General features: G+C 44.3%; 1 protein-coding gene across 1 annotated transcript in view; it reads left to right on the forward strand.

The window, feature by feature from the left end:
- Positions 1-19477, forward strand: part of csmd2 (CUB and Sushi multiple domains 2) — a gene marked incomplete at both ends in the record, with an annotated part of 387232 nt that overhangs the window by 109835 nt on the left and 257920 nt on the right. The window contains 1 exon segment of the mRNA XM_080442648.1: positions 13056-13250. Within this exon segment, the coding sequence (XP_080298774.1) occupies positions 13056-13250 (195 nt within the window).

The raw sequence follows: 19477 nt of genomic DNA on the forward strand, positions 1-19477 counted from the left end.
TGATGAGAATCTACTGTATAATGTGGGCATAAAGGGCTACACATGTAATGGAACACAGTCAGTATATTAATAGTTCAGAATCTGAACCACAGTGTATTTACAGTAACTATGGCGTTCCATTTAAGGGGCTGTCTGTCACTTTGGCCAGACGCTAATCGCTCGATCGCTCAAAAATGGCATAGCGGACAAATATCCAAAATATGATCCCCATTTATGGAAACTTGGCGGTTGGCAGTTTACCCCGGGTGCCAGTCAGAGACGCAGTCTGACAAAATATCAAGTTAGAATACGATCAGCAATCCTACAAGGGACTTACGAAATATCAACCCGTAAGAACTGCACACACAGCAAACTTCAGTGTTCCCACAGCGCATTATACAATATGTTTGTGACCGTGTACAATTTCAGCCCCACACAGCAGTTCAATGTATCGTTCAAGCCCACAGTATGGAAGCAGTTCAATATTTAAGTTCAATACAATGTTCAGCCCGTCAGTGTATAAACCCCCCCCTTGAGTCAATTTCTCACTTTTAACACATCAGGTGCCAGCATTTTTTCATAACAACTTACGTTGGGTGCCAGCATTCTCCCCATTGACTGCGCTTTGCTGTTTAAAGCTCTAGACTCCACGAGGAGCAAATCCATGTAAAAAAAAACATCCATTCATGTTGCGCGATGACCCTGGCTACAGCCTGGAACGATAACATTTCACTCGCGAGTTACAATGGGGGGGGATCGCGCATCGCGCATGACCGGTTTTCCCCACCGGAAACAGATTCGGAGATATAGGTGTTTTAAAGAAGGAAATAGACAGGAAGTGGATGGCAGCCATGTTTTTTTTTCCGGTGATCTATCTGGCCTATCCTTCTCAAGATCACAATGGGTACTCCCAGAGCTGCTCTAGCCCCGCCCGTGTGGAGAAAAACGAAAAAAACAAAAAGACATATTTCACGGTCTGGACCGTGTTCGGCACCGGACCGCTACTCTGCGCAAACACGGTTCAGACCGTGTTTGGCACCCGATGTGTTAACAGTCTGGGTCACAATGTATAAAAGGTTCTTGCTCATTCGAGACGTTATGGTTAGTCTGTTTCAATTCCCCACCTCATTCAGAGAGAGGGACCTCACATCAATGTACTGTATACACACTGCAGCAACTGCATTCATATAGGGCTGCAACTATTGATTTATTGTCTTAGCGATTATTCTATCGATTACCTTTTCAGTGTGTGTTTAGAATATATACCGTATGTTTAGAAAATCTTTATATATCAAAAAATAAATGTCAATGAATTCTAATATATATATTATGTACACATACACACACATGCACTTTCACACACCATGTACGTTTGACATTACACCTGGAGGCTCTGAATCAAATTGCTGCTGTCAACAACAAAGGGAAATACCTCTTGAAAAGTTCAAAGGGTGGCTGGCCTTGGATCCCCTCGTCTTCGCCTCATTGGAAGAGAAGAGAGAGCGAAAGAGAAAAGAGCAACAACAAGTAACATTTTTGACCCCTAGCCTTCCAGGTGCACCTTGGGTATTTCCTCATTGAAATGGCTTCATGCTCTGAAACAAGACCAGGAGACCTGGTTCTGCCAGACCCAGAATAAATTCCTAGTACTTTAGCCTGTGTCCCTTTTATGCCCATATATGGAGAAGAAAAGGGTCCCTTTTATACAGCCGGTCTTTTTCGCCCATGTATGGACGAAAGGGGGCAGAGCCTCATGTAGGCCGACCCTCTGGGTCTGGCAAATGTAGTATACCTGAAAAGACAGAGAGTGACGGATAATTAAAAAGCAGAGGAAAAAACATTTATATCCTATTTTAAAATTGGCCAATAGGAGGGCGGGCCGGCCGGCGGGAGGACCACGGGCTCCCCACACTGACTCAGACATAACCATAAACACACCCAATATGCATGGGCGTATCGGTGTATAGGCAGGACCACGGCCACGTCACTATGACTCAGACATAACCATTAATGGGCATATACTGATGACATCAGGGATATCCATATATGGGCATAAAAGGGACACAGATAGTTGGGTACAACGAGTAGTCTGACAAAGCCCACACACTATGACTCAGACATAACGGTCGGAACGGCGGTGCAATGTAGGTGTGAGGGCCTCCTACACAGGTTTTTTTCTGTGTGCTGTTCAAGGAAAGCAACAATAAAGAAGGAAAGCAACAATAACTGATCTGTCATAGACAAGCGAAAGCCGATCATTTTCCATTGCAAATTTGTTCTTCTCAAATAATATGAGAAATAACCAAAAATATTGATCGATTCTAGACCATGTCAGAAAAGGTCTGTATTGTGTGGAGTAACCGGGACATATTATCCGATAATTGTATTCAGCACTCATCTAAATGAATCGTCAATTGGATTCATTTAATTAAGAATGGATTAAATTGGCTCATGTAACCACAGCTGACAAGGCACACATCAGATTGAGAATGGGTTTTAGGTTACAGCTGATATTGTGAATGACCGTAGTTACATAAGGTCCAGGTTGTAATTCACACAGAATTTCACTGCCATCTACACTGTGAGAGTTCTCGGGGGGCTCACCGAATGTGTGTGCATTTATTAACTGTCCGCTTTGTTGCTTTTTAATAATTAATGGTCATTATCAAAGGCAAACTTAATGTAGAAGGATATTTCCTGTAGGCACACTGCTGTTCCATGCCACTGATGCTCAGCTTCTGAAATGGTCCCCACAGGGATGACAGGACAAAACTGTGTCACAGATGCAAGGTCATATATCTGTGCCTGATGGAGTCCAGGGGTTAAGACGTATTGAGGCTGTTGTTATGTGTTTAGGGTGTTGGTACGTGTTGAGGGTATTAAGGCTGTTAGTACACATTGAGAGTGTTTGTATGTGTTGAGGGTATTATTACATGTTGAGGGTATTAGTACATGTTGAGGGTATTAGTACATGTTGAGGGTATTAGTTACTTAGTTCCTTACTTTTTTACTAACTTACTTACTAAGGGGGGAAATAGGTAAACTATTTTTTCCCCCTCATTTCCACACACCTGCACGATTATGCACCATCACTTTTCCATCCACTACCTCCCAGGTGGACCTCGGCTGTTGCCAAGGCAACCCAGAGAGAGAGAGAGAGAGATGGTCTGGTGGAGGAGACGAATAAGGGAATGAGGCAGAATGCAGTCTTGAATTAGGCAAAAAATAAGTAAATAATGCATCATTCCCATGTTCATGGGCATGAGGCATGGTTAGGTTTATCACCCATTGGAAAGCTTAAAAAAATAATCCAACCTCACAGATTAGCCCGTCTGCGAATCAATGTAAGGAAACAAGTGTTCCTCTGTATGCGGTTTATATACGTACCAGAGTCAACACCTGCACTCTCACATCTGCTCTAGTTCTGTTTGGTATGGTTTGGTTTATTTGTTTTGCAAACATGTCTATTCACCTTGGTGTGTAATAGGGAGCTGGTTCCTTGTCCAAAGAGGGAAGTCAAAGGAGAGATCAGTGAGCAAAGCTGGGAGATCTCAAACACTGCAAGACAGACATAGTCGGGGCTGTATGCGGATATACTGTTCTCTTGTCCTCTCAATCTCTCCCTCCCCTCTCTCTCTCTCTCTCTCTCTCTCTCTCTCTCTCTCTCTCTCTCTCTCTCTCTCTCTCCCCCCATCCTCCTCTCTCGTCTTGCTTTACTCGATGTCTCTGGAACACCCCACCCCACCCCACCCCACAAATCCCTCTTAGTTTAGTCTCATCTATAGTACAGTGGCGGCTGAATGGCACATTATTGCATTTCACACACAATATCGGCAGACATCAATTCTGTATGAGCTCTCCTTCACACTCCAGCGCCTCCCACATAACAACTGGCCCTTTTTTACTGCACCTGCTGCTGATGTGTGTGTGTGGGAAATGAGGATATCAAAAGTGCTTTCTGTGAGGGAGGGAGGGAGGGAGGGAGAGACAGAAGAGGGAGAAAGAGAGACTGTATAAACATGCATACTCTTAATCTCATTCCATAATCGTGCCCTTGTAGGTACCTGAAAAAGTAGAAGCTCTAATACCACAGACAAATAAGCCTCAAAGTAACATAAGTTGTGAACACACGCACACACGCACGCACACACACACGCACCCACGCACGCACGCAAGCACACACTTTCTCTCTCTCTCTCTCTCTCTTACAAGCGCACACACACACACACACACACACACACACACACACACACACACACACACACACACACATGCAAAAATCGCTATCCCTCGTCTCGTTTTTATTTTATATCTTCAGGGTGAAAGACCAAGTGCAGCTTCTCTCATGCAGACAGAGGAAATTAGTTGTTATCCAAATTCTCATCCGGCAGGATTTCAGGCAATTAGTGACTTGTTATGTCACTCAGAGGGCAGATGGGGACACACCATTACAGAGCAGTGGCGCAGAGCCTAAACTAAAGTAACCTTAATTGCGCATTTGGTTTGATTAACACCCTGTGGAAATAAACCTCACTCCCCTTCCTTATGCCGTTGAAAATAGGGAGTCTCAATTCAAACCCTTCATCCCAAGACAGGCTTTTGACTCTATCCTCTACTTTGTGCATGCAAACAAATGTACACATCCACAGAAATGCACCCAAGCAGATTTCCCCACTTTCCTTCTCACTTTAGCAAGTGGCACCTGTGTTTTGGTCCAGAGGGGACAAGTCGGGTTGTGTTAACACGTTGCACGGAACAGGGCAGCCTTCTGGAATTGGAAAGGTTATGTGAGTGACACAGCTCTTGAGGCCTGGGGTAACCATGCTAAACCCAAACAGATCAATAGCACTAGAAACAGACAGCTATCACATTGCAAGAGACCAACTAAAAGCCTGTTCCCACTCGCTTGAAATGGCTGCAATTTACTGGTATATTTTGGTGTCCTCTGGGACTGTGTGCCGATTGCGAATAGTATTTTATATCATCACCTTGTCAGAATGCCCGCATTGTTGTCCTATCACGTGAGTGTGAATGCAATGTCATAACAGTGCGTCATGACAGTGCTTACATATAAGAGACAATAGGCCTCTTTCACTAAGCTTGTCTACGCATTAATTTGTACTATGCGCATTCAGTATCCGGATACTTTTTAATTTTCATTTGATACATTTAGAGCTGAATTATTAGGTCCCTCAGTGTGTATGCCGTTTCTGCAAGTGTGGCCACAATTTTGCTTATTTCGACTATCATGCAATATGTTGCAGGAGGCAATAGGCACATCTCCAATGTCGTGATATTAATTTATAATATTGATCACATGAACGCCACACAATATCCTAATAAGTCTGATGAGGATACAGTATGGATGAAATCGAGCTGTGTCCCGGGAGGTGAATTCGAAGAAAAAGAGCGCTCCTTTTTCAATCTGACTGGTTTTCCAATCATACACCACTCTTTACACGCTAATATTGTCGGAAATTGACGAACAGCTTAGTGAATGAGGCCCATTAGTTCTACGAATGACCTGAGAGAGAGAGGCGACTAAATTAGACAGTCTTCCAGCCTGCAGATGGATTATGCATTGTTTCTGTGTGTCTCAAATACAATATTCTATCATGCCCAAATGCCTAGTCTCACATGAAAATTACGTTCATTCAATTACGTTTTACCCAGCAATGTATTGGTGTTCCAGTGGTATTATAGTACATGTCAAAAGTGATTCTCAAACTTCAGTTCATATTAGTTTTGAACGTACAGTAAACACACATATGCTGGCTTGGCCCTGCTTATCTTCGCACGCACACGCACACGCACACGCACACGCACACGCACACTACCTCAGCCCGCTGTGTATTATTTGTCTAGCATGCATGCCATAGAAAGACGGGAAGAGTTGATTCGTGCCTCCCTCAGCCCCTGTACACGGAAGCGGTGGGAGTTGCCAGCCATTGTCTGGCCCATGTGTATAGGGAACGCGAGGCATTGATTGAACTGCTGCTTGACAAAGCAGAAACTGCTTATTGAACTAATGCGCCTGTGTGTTGAGATCGATCTCACAATGTCACTTCGGAATGCATAGCCGAGAGACGGAGACGAAGGAAGGGGGAGAGGGAGAGGGACAGAAGGAAATAAGAGGGAGTTGGCGGTTGTGGGCAGGTCGGGCGTGAGTGGGGGATTGAGACAAATGCAAAAGCAGAGAGTAAGTAAAGCAACACTGACCAAAGTAACGACAAGTATTCGATTGAGAACAAATAAGGTTGCCTTCCTCTAAGTTGGACTCTGTCAGACTGTCTTTATCCGATCTGTGTCTCCTGCTCACTTTCCCACTGAAGGAGCACCAGGGTGGTGTGCTGTAGCTTGTAGCTTCAATCACTTGATGGCTAGGCGCTGCATCTCACAACAGCACCGTAATTGTTTGTTCTTGCCAACTGTCTACCTGTCTTTTATTCTCTCATCACCCCCCCCCCTCTCTCTCTCTTTCATTCTTTTAGAAGCTACTGTATACCTACTTTCAAAGTATGAGTCAGTCTCTATCACTATCCCTCATAATGCCTCCCCTCTCTGTTCAGTGTTGTTTATTTTCCACGGGGACGGGATAGGGAGAGAAGAACGAAGGTGTACAGTGTGTGCATTTGCTGCTCTCTCCTCTGTCGCAGTGTCTATGTGTATGCTTTTGTGCGTGTGTATGATGTGCGTTTGCTCCCTCCTGTGTGCGTGTGTGTGTGTGTTTAAGCATTTGTCTTGTGTAGTCGCTACATCAAGCCATCAGCTCTGTTGACACACGGCAGAGTGGTTAAGCGATGGATAGAGGATGGAGGGTGTTAACCGCTTAAAGCTGCACAATGTAACTTTTCACGTCCTACCCGAGATTCAAACCCGCAAGTGCTGAAATGTTTTACCACTGAGCTATGACAACACACCTTTCTTAGTCCGGAGAGAAACTGAATTTTGACCTTCAGGCAGTGCCACTCAACCAGGAATGGTCACATCCTACCACAGGATCTACATTTCTCAATAGCAGTGCAGGGAGACCAAATACAACCCCCACAGATGGGCTAGTTATAGTTATATTGTATTAACACACTCTACCATACTGATTGGTCAAAATAAAGTTTTATTCGCACACACTCACAAAAAGTTGTATTGTGTATCCTTAAACCCCATACAAAGTTGACTGGAGTCCCATGGGCTCTATAAAACGCCCCATCTGCTTTCACTCTTCTACACTGTATATCTTCACTGAAAATACTAGCTCACAACCCATTCGGCTATTTTCGGCGAATGTTAGCCCCAGAAAGTGGTTAAGACACAACTGTCTTTCCACCTGTCCCCTGCACACCTCTCTCTCTCTGTGTGTCTCCATCAGCCACTCCTCTTTTTCTCTCTCTCTCTCTTGATGTACGTCTCAATTTTAGCCTCTATTTCTTTCTCTGTGTCTCTGTCTTAACCTCTACCCACTCCCCTGCCACATTTTGATTATGACAGAGCATACTGCTTCTACCCTTTCCTAGAAATTAAATGAGGCCTAGTTGGGAATCCTTCAATTCTATTTCCTCCTATCTGCCATACGTTACATCTCTTTACCTTCAGCTTCTCATTACGCAGTCCCACACGTTTACGATTCTTCTATCCTGCAGCATAAGCTATTTCAGGGGCCATTTTGTGACAAATGTGTTCCACGGTATGTAAGGGTGTAGGGCCCGGGGTATATTAGTATTCACCTTTTCCTCGCCAGAGAGAAGGAAAAAAAAGCTATGACAAATTGGGGGAACAGACACAAAGTATCCCAAGAAGAGAGACCATCACTCTTATTAGGGTCAAAGTTCAGGCCCACGAGGGAGCATCTCGGTTCCTCTCCGTCTTCTCCGCCCCTCCGTCCTCGACACCGGGAAACAGAGGGCTGGACGACCTCTCCGTCTTCTCCGTCCCCCTGTCCTTGACACCGGGGGACAGAAGGGGAAGTAGGAGACAAATGAACAGTATGCAGACAATGAAAGAGAGGAGTGGCATGATCGATGGCAACGCTCATTTGTTGTCTATGCGTGTGTGTGTGCGTGCGTGCGCGCGCGCGTGTGCGTGTGTGTGTGTGTGTGCGCGCGCATGCGTGCGTGTGAAGATAAGCAGGGTCAAGCCAGCGTACGTGCATGTGCGCTCATGTGCACACGCAAGTCTTGCATGTGCACGTTCGTTGGTGTGCATGCATGGGCGTGCGGGGCCCCAGCTACAGTGGGGGGGCCACAGGGTGTGCTGCATTGATGGACGAGGAACATCCTTTGCCGTTTCAGCAGTGGAAGTGCTTAAAGCACCCGGGCCCCAGGGACGAGCTGTGTCACAGACTCCCACTCCAGTGACTTATGGACCTGCCATTACAGACGCCCCAGGGCTGCCGGGGGGGTGGGGGGGGGGGGGGGTGGTAACACACATGACAGTAGAAGCAGGAGCCCCTTAAGGAAGCCTCCTCCGCTCCCACGTGGGACGGAAGCCATTAGCTCATCTCTCAAGACATTCCTTAAAGGCTATAAACCTCTGCCGAATTTTGCAAAATGATCTGTGTAATAATTTTGATGTATGAAGGGGTGGTGCGTGGGGGGGGAGGGCCATTAATGGAGACTAATGGCGGAGTTACCGGGCAAAATATTCAAAATTGTTTTCTCATTATGGCTCTCAAGCTCCTTCGTCTGTGTGTGTGTGTGTGTGTGTTTGTTTGATTGTCTCTTTTCCTCTGTCTCGATCTGACCCGCTCTCTGTCTTGTAAAGATATAGCCCACATGGAAGGCATGGAATAGATTGTGACAAATGAGTTTAAATAACGTAGTGTGGTTATTGTGTTTTCCATTCACTGCTGCTGTGAATCCCTACAGGCTTACAACCCTAATATACACACGCGCACACACACACACACACACACACACACACACACACACACACACACACACACACACACACTGTACATTATTTGTGTATGTGAAACAATTAATGCCTCTATTACTGACATTCATTGCAGTGACAAAGTTCTTTATCAATCTGTTATCATGGAAATTGTTATCTTGGAACAGAAAAAAAAATCCCAATTATAATTTCCAGAGTTGTGCACAGCAAAGTATGCGAGTACAATTTCTGATTGTTTTGTTACTTTTGATGTTATATTGAGTTAAACAACTCGGTCTGTTGAATGCATGTCTGCTTCTTCAGTGCTCTGAGCAGTGCTTTGTCCAAGGACTGAACCATTAATGACACTATTAGACTTAATTTACTGCCCAAACTAATAACCTCAAATGGGGAGTGTGATGAGAATATCACACATTGCGCATGCACACACACACACACACACACACACACACACACACACACACACACACACACACACACACACACACACACACACACACACTCTCTAAGTGCAAGCATGCGACACACACTCACACAACCCTGATCTGAAAGCCCTGTGCTCTCAATCAGTACTAATGTAATGAAATCAGTCATCCTGCTCATCTCTCTCTCTCTCTCTCTCTCTCTGTGTCTCTCTCTCTCTCACTCGCGTGCGCACACACACACACACACACACACACACACACACACACACACACACACACACACACACACACACACACACACACACACACACACACTTATCCCTTGCAGTCCATGTTCCCTCCTTGGCTCTGTCCCTCCCATATGTCACTGCTCTCATTTGTACTGTCTCATCACTTATTTCTTTACCACGCACACTATGCACATTATATCCATACACACCACCAACTTACCCATTATCCTCCTTAGTCCAAATTCATGTTGCTGATTCAGTGTCTTGTCTTGACATTAGAAGGGTTACTTAGGGAATAATCCTTAGAAGGGGGAAAAAAACACACACAAGGGGAGTAGTTACCATGTCTCTCCACCAGGGCTCCCTGTGGCTTTATTGCTGTGCTGAATGTCTAGGCCCCGTCGGCAAATATGCTAATGAATCATGAGGCCTTGCTTCTATGCTAATCTGTTAGCACTGGGTGGGAAGTTGTGTTAAGGTGGCCCTGGCTGGTCAGAAAAAAGGCTACGCCACGGTGGAGACTGAAGGGGATAAGTCTATCTGACAGTGGAGGTGTTGCTCTCTCTCTCTCTCTCTCTCTCTCTCTCTCTCTCTCCCTCTCTGTTTACCAGTTGAAACATCTTTGGATAGGATTTGACATACAAAAGTACACAAAAGAGGAGTAATCAAAGTAATATGTTATCAAAGTGCATTCCCTCTCTCTTTTCGTTAGATTCCAGTGGGAAGCTGATTTGGATATATCAGATTAAAATTGGTAGTCCATTCTTCAAAGAGCTTGTTCTTCCTCGATTTGTGCTGGACATGGGCTTTTACAATTCAAGGTATTACACTGCCTTTATCTGTCCACGAAAAAAAATATCCAGGGGCAGATTTTGCACCAGATTTAAGAGAGTAACAGGGTCATATGGTCATGTAACATACAGTATATGGGCATTTTGATCAGATCGACAGTTCCGGATCTCCATAATACTGTGCGCCTATATGGCACCCAAGTAACCCAACTTAGTTGACCAGGGCTCTATGCTAGATCCTAGTATTTCCCTCTATACTGCCAAAGATATTCAACCTCCCAATGTGTCGCAATGCGTTGGGAGTTTTTTTTGTGCCAAATGTCCACCTCAGTTTATGCCTATGCCTGAGTTGTGATGTAACTGCATTTTGTGTTGCATCCTGATTATCTGACATAATGAGGTCTTCATATGGCACTTCCTGGAGGGGAGCTTGTAGGCCGTATATCCAACACCACATGAAAGCAGTATAAGCTACTTTGATGTTGCCAAGGTTTTGTCTCCTCGTTCACCGCCTTGTTTTTATATCGAGGCTTTGGAGGTCATGGCTGTTGACTCAGCATCATCACTCCCCCCCTGATGAGCTTATTGGACACCAGCTGTGGGCAGTCAAATCAGTTACCGACCAATTATTGCCAAAGACCAGGCTTTTATGGAAAGTAAAGCCTGGAAAACATTGTCCTTGTTGAACCTTGTCGATTGGTAAAAAAAGTGGCTTTGCAGTGGACTTTTCCCGCTGTGCATTAGAGGTTTTAAAGCATCGCTCTTACTGGCTATGGGGTAAGTCTGGTCTTGTAGTGCTTGTTGTTTGTTTATCAGTAAAAGAGAGAGAAAGAGATTTATACATTGAAGTCTAGGCCAAACATGATCAGACCACAGACATGGTTTGCACAGCCTGACTGAAAGCTTCATCCCTCCTCCTCGGACGATACGATACAGTAGAATGGTTTGTGAATGCAATGATGTGTGTGATGGTGCGCTGCCAGTAAGCCGGGTTACTGTCTTGAGGGCCGTTCTGTCCCACTCTCTCTCTCTCTCTCTCCCTCTCCAGAGTTCAGTCCGGTCCAGTCCCTGTGGAGTGAGAGAGTTTCATCCAAAGTCCAACACATGCTCTAGCCAGCTCCTTCACAGCGTGGGAGTGTGTATAACTGTGACACGAATGCATGTGGGCTGATTGTGAGGCCACGTGTGTGTGTGTGTGTGTGTGTGTGTGTGTGTGTGCGTGCGTGTGCGTGCGTGCGTGTATATGCGTGCGTGGTTGCACGTGCGTGCAGTGCGTCTGGGATCATTTCCCAGCGTTATCTACATTGTCAGGCTTTGGATGTTTGAGACACCATTATACCCGAAATGGTTATTTATTCTATTTCCCCTGGCAGGATATTAGCTGATGATAGCTGAGATAGGCTATGTATGTTTATGCGAATAGTTTATTTTGCAAAGACAGACAAGGATGAATTGCATGCAGCTGCCTTTTGTGTATTATCACAGTATTTTTAGCTAATGTTAGCTAGTTTTCAGTACCTGTCCTTGGAGCATGCCTACACATATAAATGGAAGCTATGGTGTCCTTTCTCAGGGACATGTTGACAGAACTGGGCAACGTCTGTATCCGGGATTGAACCGGCAACCTTTGCACTAAAAGTCGGCTACCTTAACGTGCCATTTGCTGAAAGAGAGTTCAACTAATGCAAATAGCTAAATGTCTCTCTGCATGGATTACATAATGTCACCTTTCTCCTGGATCTCTAGAGTATTATGCATATGTGTGCAGTTGTGGGTATGCACATCTGTGAACTCGCATCCATCCTCCCTATTACACTTCACTGGACTCTGTCCCTACAGAATACATATACCTTTCACTTCATTAACCCTGATGTCCCTATTTTTGGCATGTCACTATAGGGGAAAATTCTCAAAACTAGCCTAGGCCTATATGCTTAAAGGAGAATTCCGGACAAATTAAGTGTTATCTTTGATGTCTCGTTACTCACCTACCGACGTAAAAAGTGGCGTTCTTTTTTTCCATAGATTCCCCTGTCGTCATTTTTTAAACCCCCTCCGTTGTCATAATGGGAGCGCGTGGGTTAGGGAAATTCGTCTATTATAACCGATGCAAAGTTATTTTTTTCTCTACTACGATTCATTGTAGAGTCTCATGATAGTCAAACATGCGCTGAAACTTCCTGCGAGGCTACCGTTAATGGCGAACGATTTAACACTGGTTGCTTGTTTCCAGAACCTGGCAACACGAGTTGCCAGGTTCTGGAAAGAAACAAGCATCCAGTTTCCCTAACCCACGCGCTCCCATTATGACAACGGAGGGGGTTTAAAAAATTACGGACAAATATAACACTTAATTTGTCCGGAATTCTCCTTTAATTTTTACTCTGTCGTACAGGCTTTGTCGTGCGGTGTCATGCGGTGAAAATAGCCGATCTACAAGCTGACCACGCATTGCGTGTGGTGAGAGATTTGGTGTAGAGGGGGAAAAGGAGGGGACAGAGTAGAAACCCCTGGGGGACCCTGGTCAATGAAGTATATAGGGTTTATGTGGTTAAGTGCTTAATATTGTTATTGTCACCACGGCTAATAGCGTGATCACAAACTCTGCACCATGGACTCACTAATTAACCTTGTCTCTCCTGTCCCCCTCCATCTCTACCTTTCTCCCTCTCTCCCTCCCTCTCACTCTTTACCTCCCTCTACCTCCCTCCCTCCCTCCCTCTCACTCTCTACCACCCCAGCATTGCCCAGCTATACATGTGGGAACCCTGGGCAGCTGCTCAATGGCCTCCAGCAGGGCTCCACCTTCAACATAGGAGACAAGATCCGCTACAGCTGCAGCCAGGGCTACGTGCTGGAGGGCCACACCACCCTGTCCTGCCTGGCCACCTCTGCCGGCACCGCGGCCTGGGACTTCCCCCTCCCCTACTGCAGAGGTATACTGTAATGGATGAGCACACATATCAGTACAGTACATGGGAGGGTGTCATGCATACTTGCCGAGTCAAAAAGGAGATTTAACCCATTAAGACCTGAGGCCGATTCTACAAATGTCTTCTAAATCCTTTTTTTGTTGTTGAAAAAACGTATGTTGCTATATCAGTGGTTCTCAAACTTTTTCATGTCAAGGACCCACAAACGCGGACCCCCCCCCTCATCTCAAAATACTTTGCTCCAGAAGCAAAGATTTGAGTTACAAATGTTCGCTTTAAAAAATATACATATATTCAAAGATTTGCACACATTTTCACAATTTTTCAAAAATGGCAGATACACAAGCTCATAGCGCGGCACTCTAAAATAATGACGCTTTCCCGGTCTTATAGTGGATTCATCTCAAAATTATGGAAGCGTGTTTCCGACCGATGAGATGGGGAAAAAAGATGCAGTACAAGTCATTATAATGAGAAACGTTCTCGAAATTATGACTTTGTATCTCAAGAGTAATGAGAAACCTCTCAAAATAATGACTTGCTTATCTCGAAATAATTGCTTAGCATCTAAACATAATGACATACTTTCTCAAAATAATAACAGTAGACTATCTAAAAGTAATTATAATGAAATTGCTGTTGGTTCATACATTTTGAATGAAATGCTACAGACAGAATCATACACACTTTATTTGTCAACCTCAATAATGGCAAATACATTTGAGTCGTGACATTGGTGCAGGTACAATTACTGTACACGGCGCGCACTAGTCGTAATAGTAATGGACACACAGTAAGATAGTGTTCCCATATGCCACCAAGGCCACACATTTAGTGTAATATGAATACAGTGCAAGATTGAAGTAACAAGTACCCTGTCAAATAGAAATAGATAGATGCATTGCAGGGTAATATAATATGTACCTCCACTGATCCCTGGAGGGAAATGCAGGTGTCATAGCAGACAGGTTGAAAAACAGGAGAAATACAATCACAAACAAACAAACACAACAAAACCAAAATAAATCAAATAGTTACGTTCGGATTCTTAATTTCTGGCACACATACTGATTACTTGTTCTCCTTTTATGAACAGTAACATACTGTGTAAGCGCAAACGCACCCATGCACCCACACATTTTGCGGAGCATTTACCCTGGGCTACTGTTGTTATACTAATGTCTTATTTACAATGACAGGACCACATGTGTTCTCTGCCCAGTGAGGTACTTGTGTCATTTGTCCTCCTCACACTGTTAGCAAGACCCCCCATGGCAAAGACACCTGCCAGTGTGTGCTGTCTGACCCAACGTGACTTAACCCATTAAGACCGGGAACGCATCTGTGTCTCATTTTTAGATTTCTTTGGCTATTTTTTAAAAATCATGAAATTTTGTGCAAATCTTTGAATATATATATATATATTTTTAAAGCAAACATTTTTTACTCAAATATATATATTCAAACTAAAGATGTGCACACATTTTCACAATAAAAATAAATAAATAGCAGATATACAAGCTCATGCCGCGCTATGAGCTTGTAGATTTGCTATTTTTGAATAGCCAAAGTGTTTTTTTTTTAAATGACACAGTTGCGTCCCGGTCTTAATGGGTTAACTCCGCGAAATAGTTTACCACAGGACAAATACGATGTCAGCCATATACGCGCCGCATGTGCACCCCGACTTTGCAGGAGATGACATTGCATGAAAACAAGGCTTTGCATGATGAATGCGAGTCACACATCTCCGTGTGTGTGTGTGTGTGTGTGTGTGCGTGTGTGTGTGTGTCTGTGTGGCCCGTGTTTTGTGTCAGAGGGCCTGCTGAGCAGAGCGCTGTGATGCTGTGCCATCTGTAGTCAGGCTGGGAGTCAGGAAGCCCACATAGGAACGCACATGGCTGTGAACCATGTGCCAGAACAAGCCTCCACCTCCAACCTAACTAACTACCCACGCACGGCACATGCCCGCACGCACACACGCACACGCATTAGAACATCTTAGAAGCCAGTTACATGGAGAGGCAGGTGTGGAGGTGTGACTTTGTGTGAAGCGCTACGATGGCCACACGTTCTGCACTATATGGAGCAGCATCTGACATAATACGTACTGCAACATTTAGAACGTCTTGTAGAATCTACTTAATGCAGAATGGTGTGGCAGTGTGGCTTTTAGTAAAGCGCTGTGAAGGAAGGAAGGTGTGAAGCAATTAAATTAAATTTAAATTAGTCATATTGATGATTTATTTGGATTAGCGCTAAATAAAATGATTGAGACTTTTTGACAGGCCCAAACAAAGCAACAGTTTTATCACAATATAATACAAATTTTCTACAGTTATTAAACGCATGGGAGAATGTTACTTTCACTTGTCTATAAAATATTATGTTGATGCAGGCATTGAAACCAGTGTTGTGCCTGAACACGTTCAATGAACGATCGTTCATGAACTCCATGTTTTGGGCGATCGTGAACTGAACGTACTGTATTTCCGCTAGATGAACGTTATTGTAAACTCGTTCATTCTGGCGTTTGTGAACGGCGCTCTCTCACAAATGCAAAATATAAGGTGCTTACCCGCTTGCTCCAAATGTTAACCAGAGTATTTGTGCAATGTATTAGTCCACTTTTTTAAAGTGTTTTAATCCTGTATGTGGCCGAACACCAATTCCCCCTCTCGTTTACTTCCTTCCATTGAGTATTTCCGTCTTTCACCGGATGCGCCCCGCCACATACCGCCCATTGGGAAATTCCGACAGAATCGGCCACAGACGGGATTAAAACACTTCTTAATTGAAAAATATGGACTAATACATTGCACAAATACTCCGGACACCTAGTTAACATTTGGGCCAAGCGGGTAAGCACATTATATTTTGTATTTGTACATGTTTTGAGAAATACGGGCTTTACTGGTGACATTCCAGGGCAAACAGGGGGGTGGTCGCTGGTTGCTGTCTGTGGTTCTATATGGGCTGTGGCTAGCTCTGGTCCATAGCCTGAAGGAGTTCAGGCTATGGACCAGAGCGAGGCTGTGGCAATAATTTTGACAAATAATAGGCAACCCAGGTAGCAAATCATGCCAGATTTCTAGTGTGACAATGTCTCCACGCCCTGCCAACTGGAGCGTCCGCCCATCGGGACCCGTGGTCTCCACGTGCCGTCCTTATCATCATTAACCATGCGCAGCGCGGAGCGCCCACACGGAGTAGCGCTGGCGGGCCAGCGGTCCACCGATAGCGGACGAAGTAGCGTGGTGCTGTCGTATATGATCCCCCCCTCGGCTCCATATATTGCGAACCCCCCTCCTCACCCCCCCCATCCTCCCCTCCCTCCCACATATGTATATAAATATGTGGGAGGGAGGGGAGGATGGGGGGGTGGGTGAGGAGGTGGGGGGTTAATAAGCAGCACAGATGAACTTAGTTTTATTTTATTTTATTAAAATAGTAAAAGAAAAAGTGACAAATGGTAAAGCAATCACAATGTACAAAAAAATGAACTAAACTAGTTAATTTTTGGAACCATGAACTTTAGTTCAACATTTTTAATTATGAACTATGAATTGAACTGGTTCATTTTAAAATGTGTGAACTGAACTTTGAACTAGTTCATGTAGAAAGTGAACTTTCCCAACACTGGCAGCGTCTGACATATGCAACATTTAGAACGTCTTGTAGAATCTAGTTGATGCAGAATGGTGTGGCCGTGTGGCTTTTAGTAAAGTGCTGTGAAGCAGGAAGGTGTGAAGCAATTAAATTAAATTAATTCTTGGTATTTCATAATACAGGCAGACAGACACGCAGCACAAATAGCAGATCTACAAGTATTGCGCTACGATGGCCACACATTCTGCACTGTATGGAGCAGTGTCTGACATAATACGTACTGCATCATTTAGAACGTCTTGTAGAATCTAGTTAATGCAGAATGGTGTGGCGGTGTGGCTTTTAGTAAAGCGCTGTGAAGCAGGAAGGTGTGAAGCAATTAAATTAAATTAAATTGATGATTCATTTGGATTAGCGCTAAATAAAATGATTGAGACTTTTTGACATGCCCAAACAAAGCAACAGTTTTATCTAATACTAATTTCCTACAGTTATTAAACGCATGGGAGAAGGTGAGCCCAGGATTAACTTGACCGCAATTAACACATTGCATGCCAGTCGCGTAGATCTACGCGAACCTATTTAAAGCCGCAGCGTGCCAGTCGCGTAGATCTACACGAACCGCCGATTCCCATTGAAATTGCCCCAGGTGCACTTTCCGAATTTTTTTGATCCATTTCCGTTTCCGGTTTCCGGTCGGAAACAGAATTATTCGGGTTCCGTTTTTTTCGATCGTATCCGCTTCCTGTCTGGGATCCTGTTTAAAACTCGATTTTCTCGGTTGTTGTTTTTCTCCTCGCTGATCACTGTTTAGCGTTGATCGGCTGTATCTTCAAGATGGCGGCTCGCATTTGGAAACTGTTTTCGCTGGCCGTTTCTCACAGATCCGCTGTGTGTTTAGAACCAAATGAACGCGCACTTTTAACTTATTTAGCGAGGTCTGTGGCGACATGAAAAAAACAACAATAAAACGCTGGCACTGGTGAGTACATTATGAGATTAAACTCTGGCATGGAATGTGTTAAGGGCCAGGTGCAAGCTACTGAAATCATAACCCTGTCCAACCATGATAGTACACACACACACACACACACACACACACACACACACACACACACACACACACACACACACACACACACACACACACACACACACACACACACTGAAAGAATGTTTAGGCTGCACAGAACACTACCATCATTGCACTGTGTAAAACATTTTGAAAAGCCAACTAACAATGGAAAATAGTCGTGGAAATTTTACTTTTGCTTGTCTATAAAATATTCTGTTGATGCAGGCATCAAACAATAGTGAAAAATAATCAATTATGTAAAGAACTGCTGATAAGATGTCAATATGACTATTTTTCACTGTGTATTTTGCTGCTATATAAGCGGCACAGGCTTATGTGTAATATGTGTATCATCGTAGTGCTTTACAGTTCACACCTGCATGTGGCAGGGTACCAATTCATCCTTGTCTGTTCACTCAGTGCCACACCTGCCTCTGCATGTCAACTGGAAAGTGTTATAGGTGCCGTGTCAGATGATCATTGTAGCTTCACTCAACACCACACCTGCTTCTACTACTGTTACTAAGTTAAACACTTGAATCATAGCGTCCCTATTCTGGGCATTTCATAATATAGGCAGACAGACACGCTGCAGAAATAGCAGATCTACAAGTATTGTGAGCTTGTAGATCAGCTATTTCTGATCATATACGCCATAATGTGTAGCACAGGTATCAATCACACATGCGATCATGTTAACGTTACACCGAAATGACAGCCTAGACCACATATATATATACACATTATGCGTGTGTGTAACAACTTTTAAGTTCGCAGAGGTTTTGTCAGGCGTTTGGGGTACTGGTGGCCATTCAATGTCGTAGTTCCATAGCACACATAGTGTAGTCCTATTTGCCTTTATTTTTTATATATAATTGTATTATTATTATTCCCATCTCTGTCCTCTCTCATCTTCTCCTTCACTCACTAAGGTTATGCATTTTGGTTTCAAACACATCTCTACATCTCTCTCTCTCTCCATCTCGCTCTCTCTCACCTCCGCCAGGGCACACCACTGGAAATAACGTGCTCAGGCACCCAAGGATGTCATTATGCCACTTCCTCGGCACAAATTACACGGCAACAAGTTTTTTGAAACTGGCAATTTCCGTCTCGATTAATTGAGGTCTCCCGGCACGCGCAAAAGTCAGTATACACACCTGAGCGCTCGCTCATTATGCATAGCTGTACTGTTAATGTCACCACAGCGCCTGCCCATGTGTTTAAGAGCAGAATGGGCATGGCTGCCCCCACCACCCCAGACTCAGAGGAGGTCTACACAGTGTGCTACCAGTACTGTTGGATAGTTGAGTCACAGATAATACCCATAACCTCTCAATGGCACATAATAGTTTGTATTATAGGTTGGAGGCACTATGTCCTCCAGGTGGAGGCTCTTTAATGGCAGTGAGGTGAGTCAGCAGGGTGTAATAGCAGTGGCAACACAGTCAGCAGGGTGCAATAGCGGTGGCAACACAGAGATGTCAGGATTGTTAACCCCTTAAGACCTGAGGCCGATTCTACAAATGTATTCTAAATCCTAACA

The sequence above is a fragment of the Gymnoscopelus braueri genome, assembly GCF_963280865.1.
Source record: "Gymnoscopelus braueri genome assembly, chromosome: 11".
In the NCBI taxonomy this organism is placed as follows: domain Eukaryota; kingdom Metazoa; phylum Chordata; class Actinopteri; order Myctophiformes; family Myctophidae; genus Gymnoscopelus; species Gymnoscopelus braueri.